This window comes from Pelecanus crispus, chromosome 15 (genome assembly GCF_030463565.1).
Source record: "Pelecanus crispus isolate bPelCri1 chromosome 15, bPelCri1.pri, whole genome shotgun sequence".
Taxonomy (NCBI): Eukaryota; Metazoa; Chordata; class Aves; order Pelecaniformes; family Pelecanidae; genus Pelecanus; species Pelecanus crispus.
In genome coordinates this window covers 3,081,366-3,105,182 of record NC_134657.1, presented here as the reverse complement: position 1 = coordinate 3,105,182, position 23,817 = coordinate 3,081,366, and the positions used below count along the sequence as shown (strand labels likewise).

Below are 23,817 nucleotides of genomic sequence, written 5' to 3'. Positions count from 1 at the left end.
AAGTAGGTTGGGTCAGCTGTAGTGAGGTAGGTGACACATATCCCAAGTTCCCAAAGAACACCTTCCTCTCGCACGGGTTGCGTGAAGGCTTTGTGGGATTTTTCAGTGCCTCTAATAACATGCCGCTGTCAGAATTGCAGCAGTAGTAGTACATCCCTGGGAGCGTTCACTCTTCTATAAAATCAGGGAACCATGTGCTGCTGGTTTTGGTACCTTGGATGTGATTCCTATCTCTTTGTATGTAAGTACCTATAGCCACTGTAGATACTCCAGCTGGGGCAGAGGTCTGGAGCCAAAGGATGTATTTGACCACAGACCTGGTTTTTAAAATGTCACTTCACCTACAGTGAAGGAACCAGAAACAAAAGATACTGGTAGAATTACCCGTTTGGTTCTGAAATAGGACATACCGCATGTATCCAATACCACAAGGTACCACTGTGCCCTGTAATCTGTGTGCTTTGTATTGCCTTTTTGTGCCGGCACGGATTTATGCTGGATTACGGTGACCGTATAACCACAGATTTAGGGACAGAAATACAGCAGAACCTGTCTTTATTTCAGTGCTTTAAGAGATCTTCTGGCAAGCCATTTAATTATTTGAATGCTCTGCAAGAAAACTGAAGAGTCCTGCCACTCAGCCTTGCTTTTACCTCTTTGAGACCAGAAAAATATACTGTTAGTATGTGCTTGGATATTTTTGTTTTTCCATTGCACACAGCCATGTATGCCAGCTGCGTCTGAACCCTGGAATCTCTGCCTTAAACAGTCTTGCTCGTGTCTTTTTACAGCTGTTGTTGAATATATTGTTATAAAAATGGCCAGTCCAAGTTCTTTTGGTTAATCCATAAAACACCGCAAATGTAGATACTCCTTCATTTAGTGTAGTTTATTTCAAAATTGTCGCACGTAAGACGCTTACTCTGGGGTTGCAGCTTTAGTGGTGGTTCTTAATATCATCCTTCCCTAGGCACTTTTGTCTATTAAACAATTCCAGCTGGCAGAAGAGGACAGAGCACTTCCGTAAGTGTTCCCACGATCCCAAAGTGAGGAGCGTGACCTTGTGACCACGTGCCAGCTTTCCTTTCTTGACATAAGAGATAGCGGGAGGTAAAGACAATACTTGGTAAGAAAGATCCCCTGCCTGAGCTTGGCTGCTGGAGCTGGGCAGGCGTAGGCCTTCTAAATAGTATCTTTCTCTGGGGCCTGAAAGGTTAGTAGCAAAGAGTGCATAGTTTTCACTTGCCCTGAACATCTAATGAAGATAAGTAAAAAGTTTTGAAGATCTTGGCCATCGCTTTTGTGCGTGAATGTGATGATGCTCTGCTCAGCGACTGATTTGCGGTCACTTTCCAAGATAAATACCTTCACTCCAGACTCATTTGAACCAAGGATTTGCTTGCCACATTATCCAAGAGTATTGGGGGGGTTTATGTCGGTTACTTGAACGCGTCCTGCTTCAGTGGCAGCAGGTGACTGTCATAAACTTCTGTTCTTGGTGTCAGTGCATCCTGCTTTTCAGGTTGGAGACTCGGATCTGCAGGGGACTATTGCAGCTATACAGGAGTTGATGCCCAACTGTCCGTACAGCTGGAATATTTTGCAAAGATTATGTTGGATAACCTCAACTGGATGAGAAAGAAATACATAATTTCCCCAGACCAGGCCGTCTGACTTGCTGGCTGTAGAATATTTATCTTTTGATAGTGAATGGGTAGTGCCTTTTAAGAACAGCTTTCATAATGGATGGCTACTAAACTGAGAGCTCCCTCCTTTCCTCATTGCTAGGGTATAGCTTAATTGCAGGAAACTTTGCTTCCTGTTTCTCCCTGACCTGGGGGCTGCTACTTGAATAACGTGATAATGCAACTGCTTTAGTTTTGAAGCCTTTCTTAAATAAAACTTTTGGAGCTTGGCAGAACACGGGAGGGAGAAATTAAAGTTAAGCTCGTTGTATATGGGTGGCTAGAAAGAGCAAAGAAAAAAGAGAGGGGAAGCAGCAGTGAAAACAAACTGGCTGTGCTTCAGCTGCCTGGTGACCTGCTGATCAAAGTAACTCGTGCAGATTTTGGGTGCTGTTAGGCTTGCAGGAAAGAGTCTGTTTATATCTGTTGGCGAGAAGGAGAGCTAAAGGTTTTGTCAAGAACATGGTTCAGCTCATCAAGTGTCTGTGGTAATGTCTGTTGCACGTTTTCTGACTCCGAAGTGAAGTTTAAGGGGGGTTTTCATGTGTCAGAATTGGGTGCGAGACCAGCTGTAATAAGCCCTTTGGAGTATGTTGCTGTGATTTCTCGAAACAACTAAAAGTCCCTGATTTCTCAGATACAGGCAGCTTTTGGTGTATGTTTTGCAGCAAGAAGGAAATAATGGATCATACTTTGTGTGTGTGCTCCATTCTGTTTTTCTGATAAAGCTAAAGGAGGGAGAAGGAGTGTTAGAACAGAATTTCTCTTGGATAACAGTTATCTCAAGCTGAATGGCACAATACAAATGAGGAAGTGTTAAAACTGCTTTGGGAGAAGGAACTTTCAGTTCCCTAACCCGGATTATTATTGAGATAGCATGGAAAAACAATGCATTAAACATTTGCACAAACACTGGAAACAGTTTTTGGTGAGGTAAGGACTGGACTCCTTTCCATCGACAGCACGGTGTTAAACTGGCGGCATGACACCGTTTAAAACTGTGCTCTTAAACCCATAGTCTAGAACGCTTTTTGTGATACCAAGTCAATAATCCGCGATCAAATGCTACTGAACTTTATTGAAACTATTTGTATTAATACAAAACATGCTGCTGCTTGGAACTAGAAACTGTATGTCTTGTATCAGAGGAGTTGGCAAGCAGTGCAGTTCATGTGTATGTGAACGTGATGTATTACCTGGACATATTGTGACGGAGAGATGTTCTTGTTTCTGCAGAGTGACCAGCAGCTGGATTGTGCCTTGGATTTGATGAGGCGCCTGCCTCCGCAGCAGATAGAGAAGAATCTCAGTGACCTCATTGACTTGGTGAGTATTGGATGCTCTGACTGAGGAATGCCTGAGTCCTGGGTGTAATGAAAATCTGGTATGTAAGAACATTTTCTGAAGCATCTCGGAGGTGTGGCGAGTTGTTTCTCTCCTTGTCTTTTGGCAAGGTTGAAGAATACAGCAATTGCCCAAACAATGTCAGGAATCTACGTGTTTATTTTGGGCAAGCCAACAGGTACTACTGTTTATGCATGGACACGCTTTTGGATGAAGGGTCATTAGCAGCTTTCTTGATGAAGTCATCCCCAGGTTGGAGGCTGCTGTTTAGTAGAAGTAATTTGGAACAGTTTATACAAGGTTGATGCACGCCTTTGTACGCCTGTATTGTCTCCTGATAAGTTTAGTTTGACACAGGACTTGTGCGGTAGGTGCAGTGGATGTGCTATGGCACATGATTCAAAGACGTTACTGAGACAGAATATGTCAAAATGCTGGGGTTCTGGAGAGCACCCAAATCTATTTATAATTGATGCTCTATCAGGTATTCTGCAGTCCAGTGAGTATCCAAAAAAACCCCTGGCCAACCATCTTGTGCCTGATACCTGTTTTCCACTTGCCCCTGAAACGTTTGTTTTCCTTCTGTAAACTGCTAATGAAGAAAACTAACTAAAGAAGGATGCATATCCTCATTACTAATTGCATAGGAATTGGTTGCACATCCTGTGATGCGCAGTTGGGCTATAACAGGCTAGCTAGTGTCAACTGTCCCTGAAAACACTGTGTGGCCTAGTTGCCTCTGGAGTAACTTGAAGTATTACTGAAATAGGGATTTTAATCTATATAGAACCTACTACATGGCCAACTCTGAAAGTTTGTTTCTGTTGTCCAGTCTAAATATATGGCTTATTTCTGGCCTAAGCTTCTAAAGTTTTGCAGACAGAGGGCATTGAGGCTGGAAGAGGGCTGTCAGACCTTTCAGTTAAGCCTTTCCTCTTCTCTGTAGTGACAAGTACATCCCTTTTCTGTGGCAGGTCTGAATTTTATGCATGATGCTAACAAACCTTGTCTGAGAGACCCCAAAAATCATGGTTCTGCACAGAGCAGCTATTTGAACTAGTGCTTCTTAATTAAATTGTTTAAATTGTGTCTGAGCTGTGTGTCATCTTTGTGTGCAGAAGAGCAGCTGCTTACCAGGTAAAAGCTGAGTTGAGGTCTGTTCCTAAGTGGTATTGAAGCTGGTGTTAGTGAACTTGAGAGGAGTCCCATGGTCAAAAAGCTGTGGCTGACTGAAATTTATCAAACTCTATTTAAATACTGCTTTTAGTTACATAAGCCAAGGTACAGGTAAGAAAGCACTGTGGGTCAGGAAAGGAATTACTCCCTGCAGGAAGGGATTATTTCTCTTTCTTGAAACCATTTGGTAATTGGCTACATCTGTGCCACCAAAACTCTTGGCACCTAAAGCAATCATTTTTGTGGCTGTTGCTGGAGGTAGGACACAGAATAACTTAATCATTGATATGATCTGGTGTGACACGCTTGGTTTTCTGATGGAATTTGGAGGCCTGAACGGATATCAGGGTTTGAGCAGCTCCAAGGACCATTCAAAACAATGAGTTGTTTGGGGAGCTATGGTAAGCTTGACTGTATAATTGGTATGAGGTTTTTTTAATGACTCAGAAAATTGCTGGTTACCTCTAAATGTTGGAATTACTTTTGGATGGTGCTCATTAGTGCTCTACATGCTTTCCATCAGCAACACGCTCACTGGGCTTCTTTTCATATTGCAAGTGTAACATGAAACAGACCAGTTTGAATGACGTTTGTTAGAAGGGGTCTGTGTGATTCCCACACTAGTCACTGCAGTCTCTGGGGTGGAGATGAAATAATTTGTTAAATCCAGTATGATTTCTTTTTTGTTGAGACATCTGTAGACCTCTTCTGCAGCCCACTCTCAGCGGGTCGTTCGCAAGACTGAAGTCTACGCTCTAGCTAGACAAGAGCAGCGTGTGCACTGCCACTGCCACCTGTAATAGTTCCAAAAACATCATAAGCCAGACTCAGGCAAATAGTTTTTTGAACCTTTTTTGGCAAGTTTCATCCAAACTTTTACAGCTGATGTTTTTATTCTGTTTCCTGTACCATTACCAGACAATAACCTCCTTGAAGTAAAAGGTCAGACTCCAAATGCATGACGAGCATGAGCAGGTTCATTAAATTTGTGATAGAATTAGAAAAGATGGCACCCTGACTTCTGCTTCCTTTGTGCTTGGTTTCCTTGCTTCGTTACGCTGCCATGCTGGAGTAGACATGAAGCAGAGGCCCACATCAAGTGTTTTGGTCGTGAAGTGTAGGTTATTACTTGACGTCTGCTTGCAGCTCAGCTTTCCATAGTTTTTTTTCTATAGGACTTGATCTCCAGACTGATGAGTATAGCTGCTGTTTTGATGCTTGCTTAAGGTCCATTGAAAGGAGATGAAGATGACTTGGAAATGTCTTTGTATGCAAAAAGGTTTCCAAAACTACTATCGTGAGAAACTGATATCTACTTCCTTGGCTTGTATTCCGGCTGGGAAGGATAACCGCACTAAGTTCCCTCCCTGAGGTCCCTCGTACTCTGTCAAAGCCATGCTCTGCTGCTGCTTTTTAATAAAACAGCATCTTGGTGCCAATAGGAGTATATGGAATATGTTCAAGACTGTACATTACTGCCCCCAAGTGTTGGGCTGACAAGGGAAAGGGTCCAAACTTGAACATGAGGTAAAAGGGTGGGTGGAAGAAGAGAATTTTTGGGTCACTGGCCCTCATCAGACCAGACACTTTTCATTCATTAGCAAAACGGTTTGTGGTTTGCCCTTTTACCACATCTGTTGTTGCATTTTTCAGACTGCTGAGTCTTCAATTAGAGTTCATCAGAGACCTTGTCAATCATAGGACTCCAGAAGTCCTGCCTGAAAGAAGCTGTGCGTGGTGCTGGTAATGTGCCTTGGCATGGAATGCTCTGGTTGGCATTCAGTTAGTTGTCATTTGTAAATAGGCTACTTGGAGGCTGTCAAAATGTGCAAGAGGACTTCTAAATCTCTACAAAAAGAGTTTAGTGTAGGCATATACCTTTTTAAGGGCAACTAATTTAAATTAGAATAATTTTCCATGTAGCTCCTCTGGAAACCGGGGTAACTGAAGCCTTGGAGCATCTACCTGTCAGCCAAGTCCAAACTGTAAAGCAGTTCCCGTAAGAGGAGTGCTCAGGCAAATATTTTTTTGTTACGGTGATTGCACTGCTCTTGCATGGAGTTGTCATGAGGATACGCCAAGTGATAGCACTTGTAACGTTAATACAGATTTAAATTGTGTAGCGTAAATACTGTCTCACCTCGTTATCGCCTTACATTGGCCAGAAGTTGCTGCTGTTGATATACTGTGCTTCTCATCGAAGTCAGTTGTGAATCACATCGCTTGCTGAAAGGTGAATATTTAAGGGTATTTTCTGGATGGAAATGTTTCTTGTATCAGTTAAGAGATCTTGTTTTGGCTTGTTGAGATCACAGAGTGGTATGAAGCAAGGAAGCTGGTAGAGTTCACTTCTGAGTGGGTAAATGGTTTATACTGAAAGAGCAGAACAATCTTGGAGAATTGTCCTCCTGCTTCCTTTCTCTTAAGGTAAGTTGTACTGTAAGTCAGTCCCCATGTACTTTTAGCTGCGTTCTTTCCAAGAGAAACGCCGAAGAAGGCATCAGCTTTGAGGTAGTGCTGTTGTGGAGGATCTGTGGTGTTCCTAGGACACTTTGGAAGCACACATAGCAGGGTAGGTGAGTGATAGCTGGGTCACAGCCTTCAGAATCCTTTTGGGTTTTTTTGCAAGAGAGCTTCACTAACGTGTCTTAGAGGGGTGCATCTCTGGGAAAGGTGGATGATGGAACTTGGATTTACTGTGCTCATGGGCCATGTGCAGCAAATAAGGGGTCTGTGACAGGATTGTCTTGATGGCTTTGACTTGAGTATGGAAGTTGATGTGCTCTCAATGTTGGTAAAAGTTAAGCAGGTTCCTTTTGCAAATACAAATTTCCTGCCGAGTGTTTAATTTGGACGTTTGCCTGTGTGTATATAATATAAATTAGATGAAAAATCCAGCTGACTCAGAAAAATCAGATGGCTGGCATAAAGCGGGGACAGAGAATCATCCTTCCAAAGCTGGCTCACAAAATGGGCAAGCAGACTCACCAGGAGAGTGGGGTTTGCTCACAGCCACAACTTTCTCCCTCTCTTTTTCCAGGAAGACTGATATTCAAATAGTACTCAACTTATTCCCAAAAGCAGAAGCTTTCTTGAAATACAGAATCAAGTTATGCTGCCATGAAAGAATTAAAGCTGGAGTTCTTTATAGATACAGCAGTCAGTAACTTTACTGGTTATTTTTCAAGGCTCTGTTTGCAATTAAAGATCTGGGAGGTGGTCATTGTTGCTTTCTCATCACAGGAGAATGCTTAAATATTTTTAGTAGAATGTGTTACTTTCTAAAAAGTCCAGAGTGGTGAATTTAAAAATGTATAAACTTATGATTTTGAAATACTTGAACAGTATTCAGGACCTTGCTTCATGTAGCTAGTGTGCCTCCAGGCAAGTCTCAAATCTGCTTGCATGCCTTTAGTAACTGAAGATATATGAAGCTAGAGAATTTATCTCCAGGAAAACTGCATTGCTTGGGCCGCACAGACCATAAAGAACATGAGAATGTGACTGGAGCTTTTGGTACTTTGAGTCCAAGAGCCTAAGCAGTATGCAGAATTGAGGAGAAAGATAAAATAACTGAATGCAGATGGCCAGCTGAACATCTAATGAAGGTGGAAGATGTTTAAAAAAAAATCAGACCCAGTTGAAAACTTAAAAGAGTGGAAGCAGAAGTGCATTGACAGCCTCGTGGTCTCAAAGCTGAGTTTTTGACCTGCTGTTCTTCCTGGGCTTGTTGACTCGTGTGATAGGCACTAAGCCACCAGCAGCCATCGGGTTTCTAATGCAAGGGTTATTGGCTAAAGAAAGGGGCTCTGGCTCTCTGAATGAATTTATGGTTGTTGAGAGCCAGTTTTCCATTTGGTGAGTGGCTGTAAGCAGGAGCTTTTCCAGCTAGAAAAGATTACCCCTGGATATCTTGATGGTACTTGGAGATAGCAATTAATATACGTAAATTGTTAATGCAATGCTTGGCTTAGAGCTAGCAACTCCACTTACTTCCATGAGATTGTAAAAGTGAATTTCATTTCTGGCTTCAGATTCACTTACTCTTTTTAAGCCTAAACTGTGCCTTTTTTTCTTCCAGGCTCCTGCCCCTGCACTGCTGGTGTTAGAGATCCTTAAAATGTCTGTTTAAGTATCTTTCTAAAGAAGTGTGTGCGAGGGAGATCACTTGATGAGCCTGAATCCTAATTAGAAATCTATCTAACCTCTTTTAAAGATGGGGGGAAAAGCTAGGATGTAGAAACATGGCTGGAGACAGTATGCCTCTGCATATCCCTTAATTGTTGCTGGATATCTCCAACACCAGCTGGACTCTTGACACAAGTAGTCAAGACTTCCCAAGATATTGATATGCTGTGATGGCTCCTGGGACTTGTGACTGGTAATGAGATACAGGAGCCTTCACCTGCAGGTCACTAGTCAAAGTCCAGGGCAGTCTAGCTGTGCCTGCCAGATGGCTAGCTTTTGTTTCTCGGTAAGCTACAGAATGCTGAATCCAGCAAAAGCCCTATTTTATCCAGCAAATCACAGGAAGAATGCCAAGGATCCTGTTTTATGAACGGTAGTCACCTTTCAGAGTTCTTTAAAATGTAGTTCCTCGAGCTGAATTGAAAAATTCTGTAATTAATGTAACGTTTCTGCTATGAGATCGCTAACTAGATCTTGGATCTGCAACCTTGTTAACGTTTGCCTTTTTCCAGAAAAGCTGATTGGTTTTAATTTTGTTTTTGCTAATTCTTGCAGTGCTGGAATTCAGTGCAAATACTTGAATAAAGCTGAGCTGTTTCCAATATCAATTACATCTGGTCTTGAACACAAAAGTCTATTTAAGTGTCATTTAATAAACAAAGCTTGAAGAATGTGTGGCCCTTGGACATCTGATGGATCAAATTAAGGTTTAGCAATGTGTGGATTTGTGGGAGTGGCTTTACTAGTGGTTTTAGGCCCAAGATGAGTGGAGCCAGGCTTCCTTCTTGAGTTTCCACAACATCCGTTAGTCTGTGCCTGTGTTCTGCAGGAACAGGAAATTTTGAGGCCGTGGAATGACTCAAAAAAATTATAATAATATTTTATTAGATGCTGGCCCAGAGGGGAGGAATCCGGGCCGAAGGGGGGTCGTGTGCCAAAACGGTTATTTTGCAAGAGTGCAACTTGCGTGGGCTCTCCTTTGCATTTGAGCAATTTCCCCAAGTGATGCATGCAGGGGTTTTGTCGACTTCTGCAATGATATAAGGTGTCTTAAAAACGAAACATCAAGTCTTAAGCATTCGCATGCAATTAAAATACTCGCTTTCCTGTTTGGCTTTTAATTAAAAACTGCTGTAGTCATGTGTATGCAGATACCTGCGTGTTATAGACACAAATTGAAAAGGCAAATGGATGCGAATGCCGCCTTTGCTCATCTTTTGAAGCTGGCTTCGTCTTCCTTCTGGTTCTTTAAGGAAAAGATGTTTCACCTTTAATTTTGCTGCATTTAGCATAGTTTTCCAGTGTGTAAGGTTCCTGTGGAGGTCAGTACGTGCTGACCTCTGAATAAACATGGAAAAAGACTATTTCCAAGCACAGAACCTTACACTAACAATATTGCTGTTTCAATTGTAAACATGATTCATTTCACTCAAGGCTGTAGAAGAAAATAATAATGTTAGTGTACTCAAGTTGTATGGCTAGTAAGCCAAAATATGAACTGTCCTGAATATGTAAGGTGCAGAATCTGATGCAATTCAGCCAGCATGATCAAAACAAGGATGGAGAGTGCATGTAAGAGCTGAAGTACTTTTCTTTTTTAGATACTTGTTTAATCATATTTAAAAAAAAAAAATTCAGAAACAATTCTTTAGTTGATAATAAGTTCCTTTACCAGAAAGTGAATCAAGAAGGAATGATTATTAGGTTAGCTACTCCAAAAAGTGTACGGTTTCGACTTTGGCACAAGCGATTATTTGTCTTGATAGCAGAGCAGTTGCCTTAATTAAAACACTGTCCGCATACCTGGCTTGCTCTGATGGAGAATACTGTTACAGGAGACAACAGAATCCTTGTTCAACATGCAGGAGAGTATGCTTAACTCACTTTCCATTCAGTTTTTCTTTCCTCTGTACTACACATTCATTGTATATCTCCTTGAAAAAAAAAAAAAAAAAACCCAAAAAACCCACAAACACAGTGCCCTGTTGCATGGTATGTGCTTCTGAATGATGCTGCTGTTTAGTTCCAGGCTGAACAGCTGAGTCTGGACCCCCTGAGATTCCTCCCTTTTTTCTTTTCTAATTTACCTTGAGGGTGGTCTCGCTCCATGACTATACATACAACCACCGTAACAGATGATTGAGTGCTTATTTGTGGAAACATGGGTGCATTAGGGTCCAGAGTACGCTGTGGACCAAATTAAATTAATGATGGCCTTTAGCTAAAGGTACAAGGTTAAGATTGTATTCTACATTTGACCTTCCACTGCTTAGAGTGGGAAAAACTTGTGTCAAAATAAAGATGGGAGCCCCGTCTTTGCTTATGAAACAATCCTCATAGCTTTAATGTTGTCATCCCAGCAACACTTATTTATAGCGCGGTGATGAATTGAACAAAATCACTGCTTTGGCAATTCAGTATGTGGCCTCGGGAGCGGGTTAATTCTTACATTTCTAAATTTAAGTCAAAGTTGCCTGGGTAATGACTGTTGGAGGCATGCACTCAGGCACCTAAGTGTGTTTTGGCTTTTTGGTTAATATAGAACAAGCTAATAAGAAAAGTTAACGATGCAAATCCATTCTTTCAGACTGAAAACTCAGAGGATCGGTTGGTTTTCTAAGCAGAGTTGTCTTTGCTGCGATCAGAAGATTTGGATGTTTTCTTGCTAAATAGAAACTGAATTTTCCAAGAGTCTGAAAGTGCACAAAAGTAATTTAAATGCTTTAGGAAGATTCAATACTTGACATGGGGAAGAATCCAAGGAAAGGTGCATGCATAGCGTAAAATAATTGCTCGGTGCTTACATTGCAGCAGGTAGCTTAGCCTGGCTGTGCCAAATACCATTGCACGTTTTAAAATGCAAAGGACCTAAATTGAGAAGGAATCAAATAGTCTCATGAACATGTAGCTGAAGTGTTTAAAGCTGCAAATTACCTTGTTCAGATTACTGCATTTGCCTTGTAAGCAGCTTTACAACATAAAAGAGCAAGACCAGTATGCATAAATCTTGTAAATTCATTCTTAGAAAGGAAGTACAGCAGCTGTTGAAAGTTGATGTAATAAATGATACAAAAATGATTCTCTTGGGGTAACTGTGCCACACTTGGATGTTTTTCCAACAATTAGAATTACGTGAGTAGTTCCATCAGCTGGAATATCTCTGTTCTTTTTATAAACACTGTTGAAAATTTCTAATACTTCCAAAGTAGATGAGTGGGTTTCCTTCCTTGTTTTATTCTGAAAGGAGAAAGAGAAAAGAATGTATTGCCCGAAGCCCTGTAGAGTGTCTGTAGCAAAGAGACAAGGGGTCTATAGCATGCTATTACAATAGAGCGTTATAATATGGTATAGGAAATGCTAGTAAGTATATGATGTATTGCATTCACTGTTACGGCTGTAAGACTAGCCGCAGCTCTTGGAAATTGGAAAAGTGACCATGCTCATGAATATCTGTGTTACCAAATCATCCAGAGATAAGTTTAGTTCACCATTACTATGTGGAAATTAGATAGATTGCATCTTAAAAACAATATGTTAAGAGTTCCTTCTAGTCAGCGAGAGAGTGTGCTGTCCCACTGAGCAGTACGGAAACACCATACGAGGCATGTGCTATTTTTAAAAGAAAGTTAAATTTAAAAGCTATTTCTGTGGCTTTTTGTAAGGGTCTTAAATTCAGATGGTTATTTGGAGCTTTTCTGCAGGGGAACTGACTCTGTCTTGAGTTTGGGATTTCTTCTGAAAACGCTTTGTATGTGTATTTGAGTTTGAAGAATTGTACAGTGAGACCTCTCGTGCTCTCTTGCCGCACATGTAGCATAGGGCTTTTCCCAAAGAAATTGAATAGAAGCAGAGTCTGGGAAAAAAGCCACTTTTCTCCAAATTGTGTTTTCATCACTATAACTCATTCTAAACGCACGTCAGAGCGAGGAGTCCGTTCCTGGACGCTTATCTCTGTGCTGATGGGCAGCTGGCCAAGGAGCAGCTGAGAAGAAGGAATATATTCAGCTATATATTCATATTCATTCATCCTACTCTTAGGAACAGCACGGAGCGTAGCTCTTAATGACGAGGTGCTTTGGGTCTTGTTGTGTGTGCATCCGAAATTGAAGCAATCGTCTCGAGTTGCTCTCTGCCTGAAGAGTCAGCCTAAAATGAACAGCTAATGGAGAAGCGAAGGAAGAGCCAAAGTGGAACCAGATGGGCTCACGAACGCAGATACAGCCTTTCACTTAACTTGGGCCACGGCACTGCTGATTCGTATCAGCTCCGTGGAGTATGAGGGTTGTCTGTCTTCAGGAAAAAGTAAAGATTTTCTTAAAAGCTGCTTGCTTCCTGTCCACTTGTATTTACTCAGTGAATGCGTAATGGTTTTGAGGTTGCTTCAGTCAGGTCTCCGAGTATCGAATGACGAAGGCCAACGACAAGCGTCTAGCTTTATATAAATACTGAACTGCCCTGCTCTTCAGTCATCCCTTGTTACCACATTACAGCGTACGTAGACCAAAGTGAAAAACCTCAAAGTAATGTTTCAGCTTTTTCAGCACTGTTGGTAACTTCACCAATCATTTCTTGTTTTTTTTCCTCTTGTTTTTTATGTGATTATGGGCTGATTGTGTGGGTTAGGGGTTTTGTCTCTTGCTAGCCACATCTTGTTTTGTCCTTTGGCCTTTCTGGGTTTTTGGGGGTTTTCTTGTTGTTGTTCTTTTGCAGTCATGCTGTTTTATATTTGTCCCTGCTTACTTTGAGTTAATACCCTCTGTATGTTATTGCCTTGTACTTGGGATTGGGAATGATTTCGTTTCGGGCAGTTTGATCTCCTATCTAGTGCATTAAAATAGTTTGCACTTATGCTTTCGGGAGCTGTTGCACCCCTAGTTTGTTTTTTCTCCTCTAGGCTTCTTTCCTTTGAAATTATACCAAGCAGTTCAGTGAATTAATGGCTTGAAGGGAAGAGAGCACATTTCCATATTTTCTTCATTCCTTCCTCCCTCCTCTTTTCATTTCTTATGAGTTATGAATTCATCACTTCATGATTAATTTTACCCTCGATTGCCTTTTGTCTTCATGCTCTCAATCAGGTTTTCATCTCTACAATGTAGAATGAAATGTAGAAGAGATTCCACAATGGTTATTTCTTTTATCTTCTGTATTAGGAAGTTGTCACCAATATATTCAAGAATTTACCAGTTGTCCTATATCCTGTTGCGTTCCCAACTTTCTGTTGGGAAAGGGCATTTTACTGTAGTCCCTTTCGCTTGCAGCGAAATCTGGAACGCTTTTCCCAAGGGAAACACACAATACACTAATGGTTTAATAATAGCTTCAGGAATGATTTGTTGATCGTCCCTCAGATGGATTGGGGCACACTGCTGCACGTGCCCTAAAGTTATGTATAGGGGAGATGGAGTTCCTGGAGGAAGCTGCTAGCGTGGCCAAAGCCTGCAGTATAGGAATATTGGTATTGATAACGGGGCTGCTGTCAGCCCCAGAACAAGAGGCCGTGGGATGGAATTTGCTTGATTTGCTTGTGCTTGCATCCACGCTAGCTTCAGGCTGCAAAATGTCATCTCATCTCTTTGCAGTACATCAAAGCCTCTCTGCCAGGTTAAAAGCAGATCTTGTAGTCTTTCTCCACATGAAGTGCAGGGAGACAGCTGGGATTATGAATCCATTAAAAGCTACCTGTGTAGGAGATGTATTTGATTTTATGTGTGCACGCACACAGACACATGCGTATTTTTATTAGCCAACATGGTAATGTTTGGCCAGCTGCCTGGAAACTATTCTAAACTCTACCCAGAGTGGGAGCTTGTGAAAAATACGCTCTAGCGTATGGATGGTGTATTCTTTTAGCAGCTCCCTCGTTTCCACTCCATTATAAATATTTGCCTTTATTCATCAGTCCTCAACAATCACTTTACTGGCCATCTTCGGCAAGAAGCTAGCATGGAGAATGTATATATTTAAGTGTACTGGACCACACTAGTGGTTAGGTAATTAAATCTGAAATTATTGGAGGTGGGAGCATAGGATTGTGTTGTAACTTAAGTGCAGCTTGCCTTTTTTTTTTTTTTTTTTTTTTTTTTTTTTTTTTTTTAAAGGGTTTCTGGCTTCGGGACAGATGTGGGCTATTAATAACAAAATCTGTTCTTAGGGATGCCAGTCTCTTTTAACCTTAATGTGTTACCCTCTCTTCCCTCCCTGGTTTTTTTTTTTTTTTTCTCCAAACCATCAGGTCCCAAGCCTCTGTGAAGATCTCCTCTCCTCTGTTGATCAGCCATTGAAGATTGCGCGAGATAAGGTGGTAGGAAAAGACTATCTATTGTGCGACTACAACAGAGATGGAGACTCATATAGGTGAGTTCATAACCAAAGCAAGGAACTAACTGGTTTACTTTGTAAATGAGAACTATGTGCAAGTATTGCAGTCCCTTCTCCCTCTTATTCCTAGCCAAAAAAAAGAAATTTAATGATAACTAAACTTGGTGATGAAGCTGGGACTGTTTCAAATCCTATTCTCTTGAGTAAGACACAGACTATGGAAGTTGTTCTTAGTATTTCTCTAATGTGAAAGGGCATAAACATCTTCATCTCCAGACCACCGTGGAGAGCTTCAGTTTCAGATAACGTGGTTGTATGGCTGCTAATCTGATGACCTTTGCAAGGCACGTCCCCGTTGTCTGTCTCCAGAACAAGATTTCTTTTATCCTACAAACCACAGTGTTTCTGCATGTTTTCTTTACTGTGATTTGCAGTCATTCATTGAAGCCTAAAATGTGATGATGTTATCTTGTTAAAGGGGTGACTAACGCATTTCTCATAGGTTTTCTGTAGTATAGTTATGTCTTAAAGAATTAAAACCAGGCAGATCTCTAGAAGAAATGATTGTGATGACCTTGGCATGAAATTAAACCATCTATTGTTGCGAGGTTGTAAAATCTTTGGAACGGATAACAACAGAAAAGAGATGATGCAAGCAGTTGGTTCAAACAAATTCATCTTCTGCTTGTACAAAACAGGGTGGACTTGCCAGCTGGGAAAGGCTCTTTCATTCTCGTTTTGCAAGAGATTGAGTCTGACTTTGGACTTGCAATGTCATTAGTTCTTGATGAAAATCTTGGCCGAAGTTTTTTAGCAAAGAAAAGGAATCCCTCTCTACCAAAATAGCTAATTTATTCTGAGGACTGTAGACAAAACCAATGAAAATATTTGAACAATATAAGCTGCATGTAATTATAATATAATGAATTTTGAAGTAGAGAGGGCTGTGATACTGGAACGGTACAGTGAGTTTTCAGGATTTTGGCTGCCACTTTTAATGCAGCCTCTCTTATAATGTTTTTATTCTGTACCTTGCCATTAGGATGATTACAGTTGAGTGATTCCCCCCCCCCTTTTTTTTGCATTGCCTGCCTTTTAACGGCTGTAGTGATGGTGGCATAGTTCCAAATATTTAATTAAGAATCACAAAGCTTATAGTCCAGAAACCTTCGTGAATATTGCATCACCTAGCTTTTATTCTTTTCTCTTAACGAAGGGTGCTAGGCTGTGAAGTAATGACCACCATTTATCTTCCGTCCTGAGTTAACAGCTCAGCCGTTCTGCTGCTTCTGGTTGTGATTATAAGGGTTACCTCTCTGGCTCTCCGTGCCGCTTCAGTGTAATGGCTTACATTTTTAGTGCTAACAATTGGAACTGATCTACAGTAGGAACCTAGCTTTGCTTTGTGCAGATTTGCAGTAGTGTTTTACATTCATCTGGCCAGAATGTTTAGAGAATTCTATTTCAAAGTGCAATTCCAGGAAATATTTTAACAGTTTTTTTTTTTTTCTTTGGCTCAGGCCATCATTGCAGAAGCAGGTAAGCTTATCAAGGATTCTAGATTAATTGCTTTCAATTGCTTTGAGTTGCAGGAAAGGTGCTTATCTAAACTGAAAGCATATCTGTCTGTAGATGATTTACACAGAGAACATGCTGAGATTCATTTTGTCCTAGAAACAGGAGGAGGAGACTGATCATGGATGCAAAGTTTGGCAGTGCATCTGGATTGTGGCTGACTGTAAACCTTCAGGAGTTTTTTTTTTTAAATATAACCTATTGCAGTGGGCCCAGAAGTAAGAAGGTCTCTAAGGTGAAGTGGTCACTCGTGTTCTTTAGGGTACTAGTCTAACTTAACTGAAAGTTTGTTCAACCTTCTACAAAAGAGCCTGGTGCCTTTTAAAAGCATTTGTGCATTAAGCTTGTATGTCTAAGTTGGTCAGATCTATGTTAGCAGCTACGTGTGTTTAATCAGTTCTAAATTAGTAGCTAGAATAGCGTTTTATAGCTTCTGCCCTCCACAAGATGTACTCACGCAGCTGCATCCTCTTTGGCAGATGCAAGAGAAGGGATTAGATCCTGTATTTCTTGTGGGTCTTTCAAGGGATGATTTCTCAGTGGAGTTGTGATATGTTTCTTGCAGTCCCCTTGCATCCTGTTTAGGCTGTTGACATGAGCATCTATCACCGGAGGTACCAGGAACTTGAAAAGGCACTTGTTAAACAGTATTGTGACATGCTGCAATAACTAATAACACTTGCTCCCCACCCCCCCGCCCCACCGGGTTTAATTAGTGCATGTGGCAGCCCTTTCTTTAAGGTTAGTTTCATGCTTGCCTCTGAAATTTGCTCAATCTCTTTCTTTCTGAGAAGATACTTAAATAGTTACAAGGAAACAGGAGGACTTACCTTTTTTTTCAATCACTCTGAAATTTTCAGGACTTCTTAAGTAATGGGGTTTCAGAAAAGCTATTTCATTTGTCTAGAATAGGCATAATGTATTAATTGCTGGCATTAAAGAATGCTGTTCTTTAAGGCTTTTGATTCAAGCGTTCTGGATTGAAGTGATTCTTCCTTCTGGAATTGATTGGTCTCAGCTCTGTTTCGTGAAGTAAATTCTTTCCTTCAGCGCAAAGCAAAAGCCTTTGAAAACCAAGCGATACTAACATGTGCATGTGTTAATCCCATTCTGTGCCTGCGTTCAGACACTGCTATTCATACCTCATAAAATCTGAAGTTGTTACTGGGAAGTGGCTCTTACACTAATTTAATCAATTAGGGCAAAATCTAGGAGGAGTTTACTGTGCTTTTAAAAGCTTTTGATATTTCCACAAAGATTTTTCAGAACCACATGCTTGATTAGAAGTCCCAAGAAATACTATTCCCCGCCTGCAACGTGCTACATCCCCAATTACTGCACACTTCAAACTGAACACCAGTTTTCTTCTTAGGAGAGAGTTTGCTAATTGCATTTCTTTTAATACTGATCCAAGGATTTCAAAGCATTCTACAGACAGCTGAACTTCATGCTACTTAGGCAGGAAAGGTGGAGCTAGGTAGTCAGACTTTCTCACCGGGAATCAAGTTTTATAGGGGTTTTTTTGAGTGGCTTTACAATTTGACTGGGAATTAGCTTTGAAAAAAAGCTGCTGTGGGATATTTGGCCATTCAGGTGCTAACTCCACCAGTTTCATCAGGCAGCACACAGGGGAATGAATATCCTAATGCTTAGCCCATCACAGTTTACTCTGTCCTTATATTTAGATAGACTTGATTGAAGGCAGGTTTTTGGAGTCTCTCTTGGATCTTCATAAATAGATGATTTTCAGTTTCTTCATATTATCGTACTGCCGCTTGTGGGAGCAGCCTTTCGTGCGCGTGGTCTCGCAGGGACTTCTGCGAGTACTTCTGTAATAACAAAGGTTTGTGGAGGATATCGAACAGCCGTGGAATCCACATTGGGAAGGCAGAGGTTTTGGGGGTTTTTTTTGGTTGTTTTTTTTTTTTGTAATAAGACTTCAAGGTCCCTGACTTTGTCCATACATTTCCACTCTGAGTACGTTTGATGACTCTATTAAATGGAATCCTTATGGGGAATTTGGTGCCAACAACACTGAAACTTGTTAGCTGAAACAAAAAACATTCTCTTTCAGGGAAATTAGAGGTCTGACTTTTGAAATGTAAGGGCTTGTCCGTCTGTCTTTCTTCAAATAGCCTCCATTTAAGTTTTTAAATGTGTTGTGAGTATTCCACAAAAAGAAAAAAAATATGAGGTGGTGTTATGAGGGGTTTTTTTTAGGTGAAGTTACTGCTGGCTTCAACTGTAATGGGTTGAAAATGCCACAATCTGGTAGCTAGAAGAATCTATGTTACTAGGCTTCCCTTAAATCCCATTTCTGCAGCCTGCAAAAGACATCTAATGTTTACAATTAAAGTATCTTGACTGTAGCTTCTGCATGGGTTCTCTGCTCACCGATTTCCTCGTACATGACGGAGAAGCACAGTGTTCCAAATTTAGGGAAAACAGTAGAATTTTTTTTGGAATCTGCCTTTTAAAATTTAGTAGAGAAAGAAAAAAGAAGCGCATCCTAATGAATGCTGCTGCTAAGGTAGCAGGGCACTTCTGCATTGCCTGGCATACAAGCCCTGGCTTTGCTTTTGCAGACTTCATGATAGCAAGGGCAATGCTCTGTCCACCTGAACTTCTTTGGTGGTGTTTGGTTTTGCGCGTACTGCCTGATGGGTGTAGGCGTGCCATTTGGGAATCCCACAGATAGCACCGGTGGTGATTTTTGTGCGAATCTTTTCCAGATTTCAGAGGGTCGTTAGGTAAAGGAGCACTACTGTACGGGTCAACTTTTCTCCAAAGCAACTGAGTTTTAAGCAACTGTTTGAAAATGCGAACCACCACCCGAAAAACATTGGTCCGGGTGGAAGTGACATAATGATTTAGCTTTTCCTGGTGTCTCACCTTTTGAGTCGGATGGGGTAGGGAGGAGTGAAGTGTTGTGCAAGCGCAAAGCCGGAGCGAAGCAGAGCCTGTTCTTTGTGCTTTGCATTAAACAGATGTCAAGACTAGATGCCTTTCTGAGAAATGAGTAACAAATGGCTACTGAGGAAAAAGCCCTTACGTATGGACTGCATTAAGACCTACAGCTAGTAGGCTGGAGTATTTTGAAAAGTGAGTAGGTAAAGGGTAGAGGTGCCTTTCTTTAAACTAGCAGTGATATATGTAGGTTGGTTATTCCAAGGGGAAATGAAAAGGAGAATGTAGGTTTACAGAATGGGAATTATAAAAGTCTCAAGCAGATGGGCAAAGGGTTCCATTAATCTTTTAATACCAAATCTTTCATTAAGAGCACAAAATCTCTTCCACACCTGCAGAAATCATAGTAAAACCTGCAGCTTTACAAACCCCATTAAATCCTTCAAACTCTTCAAACGTTTTCCTAATGTTATGCTAAAAGCAGAGTTTATTTCAAAGCAAAATAGTGGAGGAGAATTTGGACCTTAATTGTAGACAGCAGTGTTTGGCTCAAATACTCTCAGATCCCAAATAAACTACACAATCTATTTGTATTTGCATGAAAATAATTTTAAATATCTAATGTGCAACAGCTGAGGCCTCCTTTTTGAATATTTAAGAAGGAGCAGGGTCAAACCCAAGCATGATTATTTATATAGTAGAAACCTGAAAATGGGGAGTGTTTGCCGGGTACACTGTAATCTTCGCGGAGTCAGTGTCCCCTTTTTGTCCGTGTTTGAAATGGCTGCTGAGGGTGAAATGCTTACAGATGCTCTCGGTACCTTTTGGTTTTTTGGAAGTTCAGCGGATCAGGTCAGACCCACGGATCTCAAACCTTTCAGAGTTTGTCTCAGTTGTCTAACCGTCTCTGCTTTCCTTGTCTCTTTGGCAGATCACCGTGGAGTAACAAATACGATCCTCCCCTGGAAGACGGTGCCATGCCATCTGCTCGCCTGCGCAAGCTGGAGGTGGAAGCCAACAATGCCTTTGACCAGTACAGAGACTTGTATGTCAGTTCTACCGTACAGAGCCCTCTGCTTTCTTTGTTTCCTTCAGCAGGCGTGCAGTACACACAATGAGTCTAAAATGTGGTCGCTAGCTGCCTCTGAGGGTGGCATACCAATGTATGGCAGAGGAAGAAGGGTAGGCAGCCACTGATCTGCTGTTGGGAAGCGTATCCGCTGTGATTTCACGATACAAAAACATGATTAAATTTGTCGGTGGATGCTAAAGGCAGATGCTGAGGTGCTCTCTTGCCTCCCTCCCCCCTTTAATGAATTAATGGTGTCTTTGTCCTGAAATGACCCATGTTCTCTTTGATCTTGACTAAGTTCAGTCTTAAACCATCTGCATTTTCCATTCCCTCAGGACTGTACTCTCTCAAAGTATTTATATATATAGCAGCAACTTTCACATCTTCCAGAAAAACCACAGGCGCGAGTATACTGAAATGCAGCAGTTGTGTGGGGAGTAATGCACTTCTGCTGCAAGGGCCATTTTCTGATGCTTGTTTTGGGCCCTGTCTTGTTAAAGAGGTGTAAAGCAAAGGAATTAATAGAGCGCATCTAAGGTGAATGTAGGTTAGGCAGTGTCTTTTTTAAAGCAGCAGTAGGAAACTGTCCAGGTGACTTGTCAGTTGAACGATTTTTCTAAAAGGTGAGACTGCACTGGCCTTGTACTGCACTCGCATCCGAGGTCTCGAGATGTGATCAGGTTTAGCTGTCTTGTTTACAGATTGTGGTCTCCTGAGCAGCGATGGGATGGAAATAGTAACGCTAAATCTAAAAGGCAAGTGTGTGTTGCAAAGCAAAATGAACTTCCTGCTTTATCCAGTAAAGGGATGCTTTCTTATTGGAGATGCCTAATGACCATGCAAAAGGTGAACAAACCTCGCCGCTTCTTCATGTTGCCCAAAAATGGAGATAAGACGCATCCTTAGATATGCTTCATCATGTGTCACTGTACTATTGCAATGCTAACAAAAGCAGGTAAAAAGGTGCTTTTCTTGCTAGATTTTCTACTCATTTTAAGATACAGCTTGATGTAAATGTAGCCTGTCCAGATGGGTAATCTTCACACTTTTGTTACAGGTATCAAATTTTTACTTATTTTCATGCATTATTTTCATAGATATCCAACTTCTCATGTAAGTAACAGTTGTTACTGGTATCTGAAATTACTGGAAGAAAGAGAATTTTGCATATGCAGCAACGAGAGGTTTGCAGTTACTCCCCAGGTGCAGAACGGACCAGGATTTTTAATACACTAAGATGAAAATGAGTAGGATTGCGGAACCAAGGTTGTCTTTTTTAAACCCCTCTCTGATCAGGTGACCATGAAGTCGTGGCTGGATACAGTAACTCCTTTAAAAAGGTTTCATTTGCAGGAAGGAAAGTGTGGTGTAGGTTACTCTCAGGCTTGGGTGAATCTGCTGAACCCCGTTCAGCGTGTGGTACAACAGTAGTCGTAATATATTGTACGGAAGTAAAAGGCGAGATTGTATCAAATTTCATCTTTCAGTTTGTCAGTCCAAGTTTTATAGGCAATACATTGTTACAGGGCATACGGGAGGGATTTCTCACAAAGACTTCGTTCTCGTGTCATCAGCCAGAAATGACGGAGGTATTGTGGCTTGCAGTGTAGTCAGACTAGATAAGCACATCTGTCAGCACAGTACACTTTGATGCATGTTATGGTCTCAAAAATGTGTCGGAAAAAGAGGAGAAGGGTGGCTTACATTTTGCTGAGTAGTGTAAAAATGGTGGCATTTTTGGAAAGAATTTGCAAAGTTAGGGAAACTTAACCTGACCGTTTCAATGGTTCCTCATGCTTGAAATTGGAAATGATTTGTACTTTACCTACAACAGAGATTTGGATGGAAACATGCTTTTGTTCTAGTAGTTGGACTCTGCACTTTCCTTAATAAGACAATTGGATTTTGTATTTTGACAGCAGAAGCTTAATTTTTACTTGGAGATCGGGGAGGGGGGGATGAGGCGGGGGTAACAAGTGCCAGCTTTTCTCACTGCTGCTTGCTGGTCTTGCCAACATATCAGGTTGGGAATGACTGTGGCAATTACCGGCGTAACAGCCGCTGAAGCCGTGCGGGAGTCTGAAGTGTGGGGAAGGTTGTAGTGGGAACAAGATGGCAATTGCAGTGATGTAATTTCCATGGTCTGCTAGAGCTGGAAACAAATACTGTGCACCCGCTGTAAAGCCAGAAGTAGGTCTGAGCCATGTGATGGCGATTAAAGGTGTCACTGGCCTTCTGGTTTGGCAGCTTGCAGCGCTGGGAAGGGAGCGCGCGATGCATTGGTTCCAGGACAAAGTTATCAGTGTTGTTTCAAATTCCAGAGCCAGTGACAACAGAGGTTTTCCAGCATTATGAAATATTTCAGGCTCGTTTGAAAGCGCCGATGTATTAATCAAAAAGAAGGGTAGCGTGCAGGCAGTCTTCGGTACAGTATCTTTTGCAGAAATTATGGTTTCTGTTGTATGGGAAGATTTCCAACAGGTCCACCTTCCAGTAACGGTGTTCATTTTGTCGGCAGTGTGCAAAAAAGGTTTCTAAAATTGACCTGCAGAGACTTTCATTGTCTCTGCTCGCTCTGATGGGGTTGTCTGTCCAAACAGACCATTCATAGGCGACAGAAATCCGATTGATACTTCACGTTACAAATTCTTCTTTTAAAAATGTTGAGTTTAAGCGCAGTGGCTGTCGCACTGTTAGACGTTCAGTTTGCATTGCAGATTTAAGAGGATGAAAATGATGCTGGGAGAGAAGCCTCTGCTCCGACGCATCAGGTTCCCATACAGCAGTCCCTTAAGAGGCTGTTCTGTCCCCCTCTCTACGGGGTAGAGAATGTTTTTGAACTACACCTCTAACCACAGCTATGCTGTGTTTTATGGTAGAGAGGTAACAGTTAATACAAAAAGAATCTTATGTAAGCAGTCATTCACAGAGAACACCAGGCTCCAGTGTGCTTGAATTTCCTGGGCTGTTAGGCATTTTATTCCTATAATGAGGCTTTCTGCTAGGTTTTTCAAAGCAGTTTGTGGCTTTGCTTCCAGCCTTGCTGAGCTCAACGGCTGGATCTTGCGCTTGCAGTCATCTAGGCAGTACGCCGGCCCGTCTCAGAACGATGTGGTGTATCTTACTACCTTGTAACCACTTGCTTCGGAGACGTTGCTCTGCATGGCTCTCGCTTCACTCCCCAGCTTTAAAATACATCTTATACTGGTCGTTCCAGCGGGGAGCGGAAGAGGAAGATGTTTCCTTTCTATAGAAAAATAAGTACTTTTGAGAATATGTGCTATTCCCTCTCTGCTCTCAGCATACTGTCCAAGCTGCCTCTGGATTATCTCCCATTATACCATTACGCACAGTAAGTGATAATATCTCAGAGAGTTCATCTTGGGCGACTCCCAAGACTTCGCATAGTTTCAGTTTTTCCTTGTGTCGGTCCCATTTGGCCCACATACCATTCCTCTTTAGATTTCTGTTCTAATCAGGTGTGGTACGTATCCACCTACGTTTAGTGAGTCATCGGCGTGTATTTGCCATTTCCCAAGGGGATGGCAC

At 41.5% G+C, this 23,817-nt stretch overlaps 1 protein-coding gene across 2 annotated transcripts in view; it reads left to right on the top strand.

Moving 5' to 3' along the window:
• The window catches only part of CAPZB (capping actin protein of muscle Z-line subunit beta), a 60,938-nt gene that overhangs the window by 13,794 nt on the left and 23,327 nt on the right, over positions 1-23,817 (top strand). For both annotated transcript variants that reach the window (XM_075721458.1, XM_075721460.1), the window contains exons 2-4: positions 2,922-3,011; positions 14,629-14,750; positions 20,128-20,241. In XM_075721458.1, the coding sequence (XP_075577573.1) occupies positions 2,922-3,011; positions 14,629-14,750; positions 20,128-20,241 (326 nt within the window). The remainder of the gene's footprint in view (positions 1-2,921; positions 3,012-14,628; positions 14,751-20,127; positions 20,242-23,817) is intronic.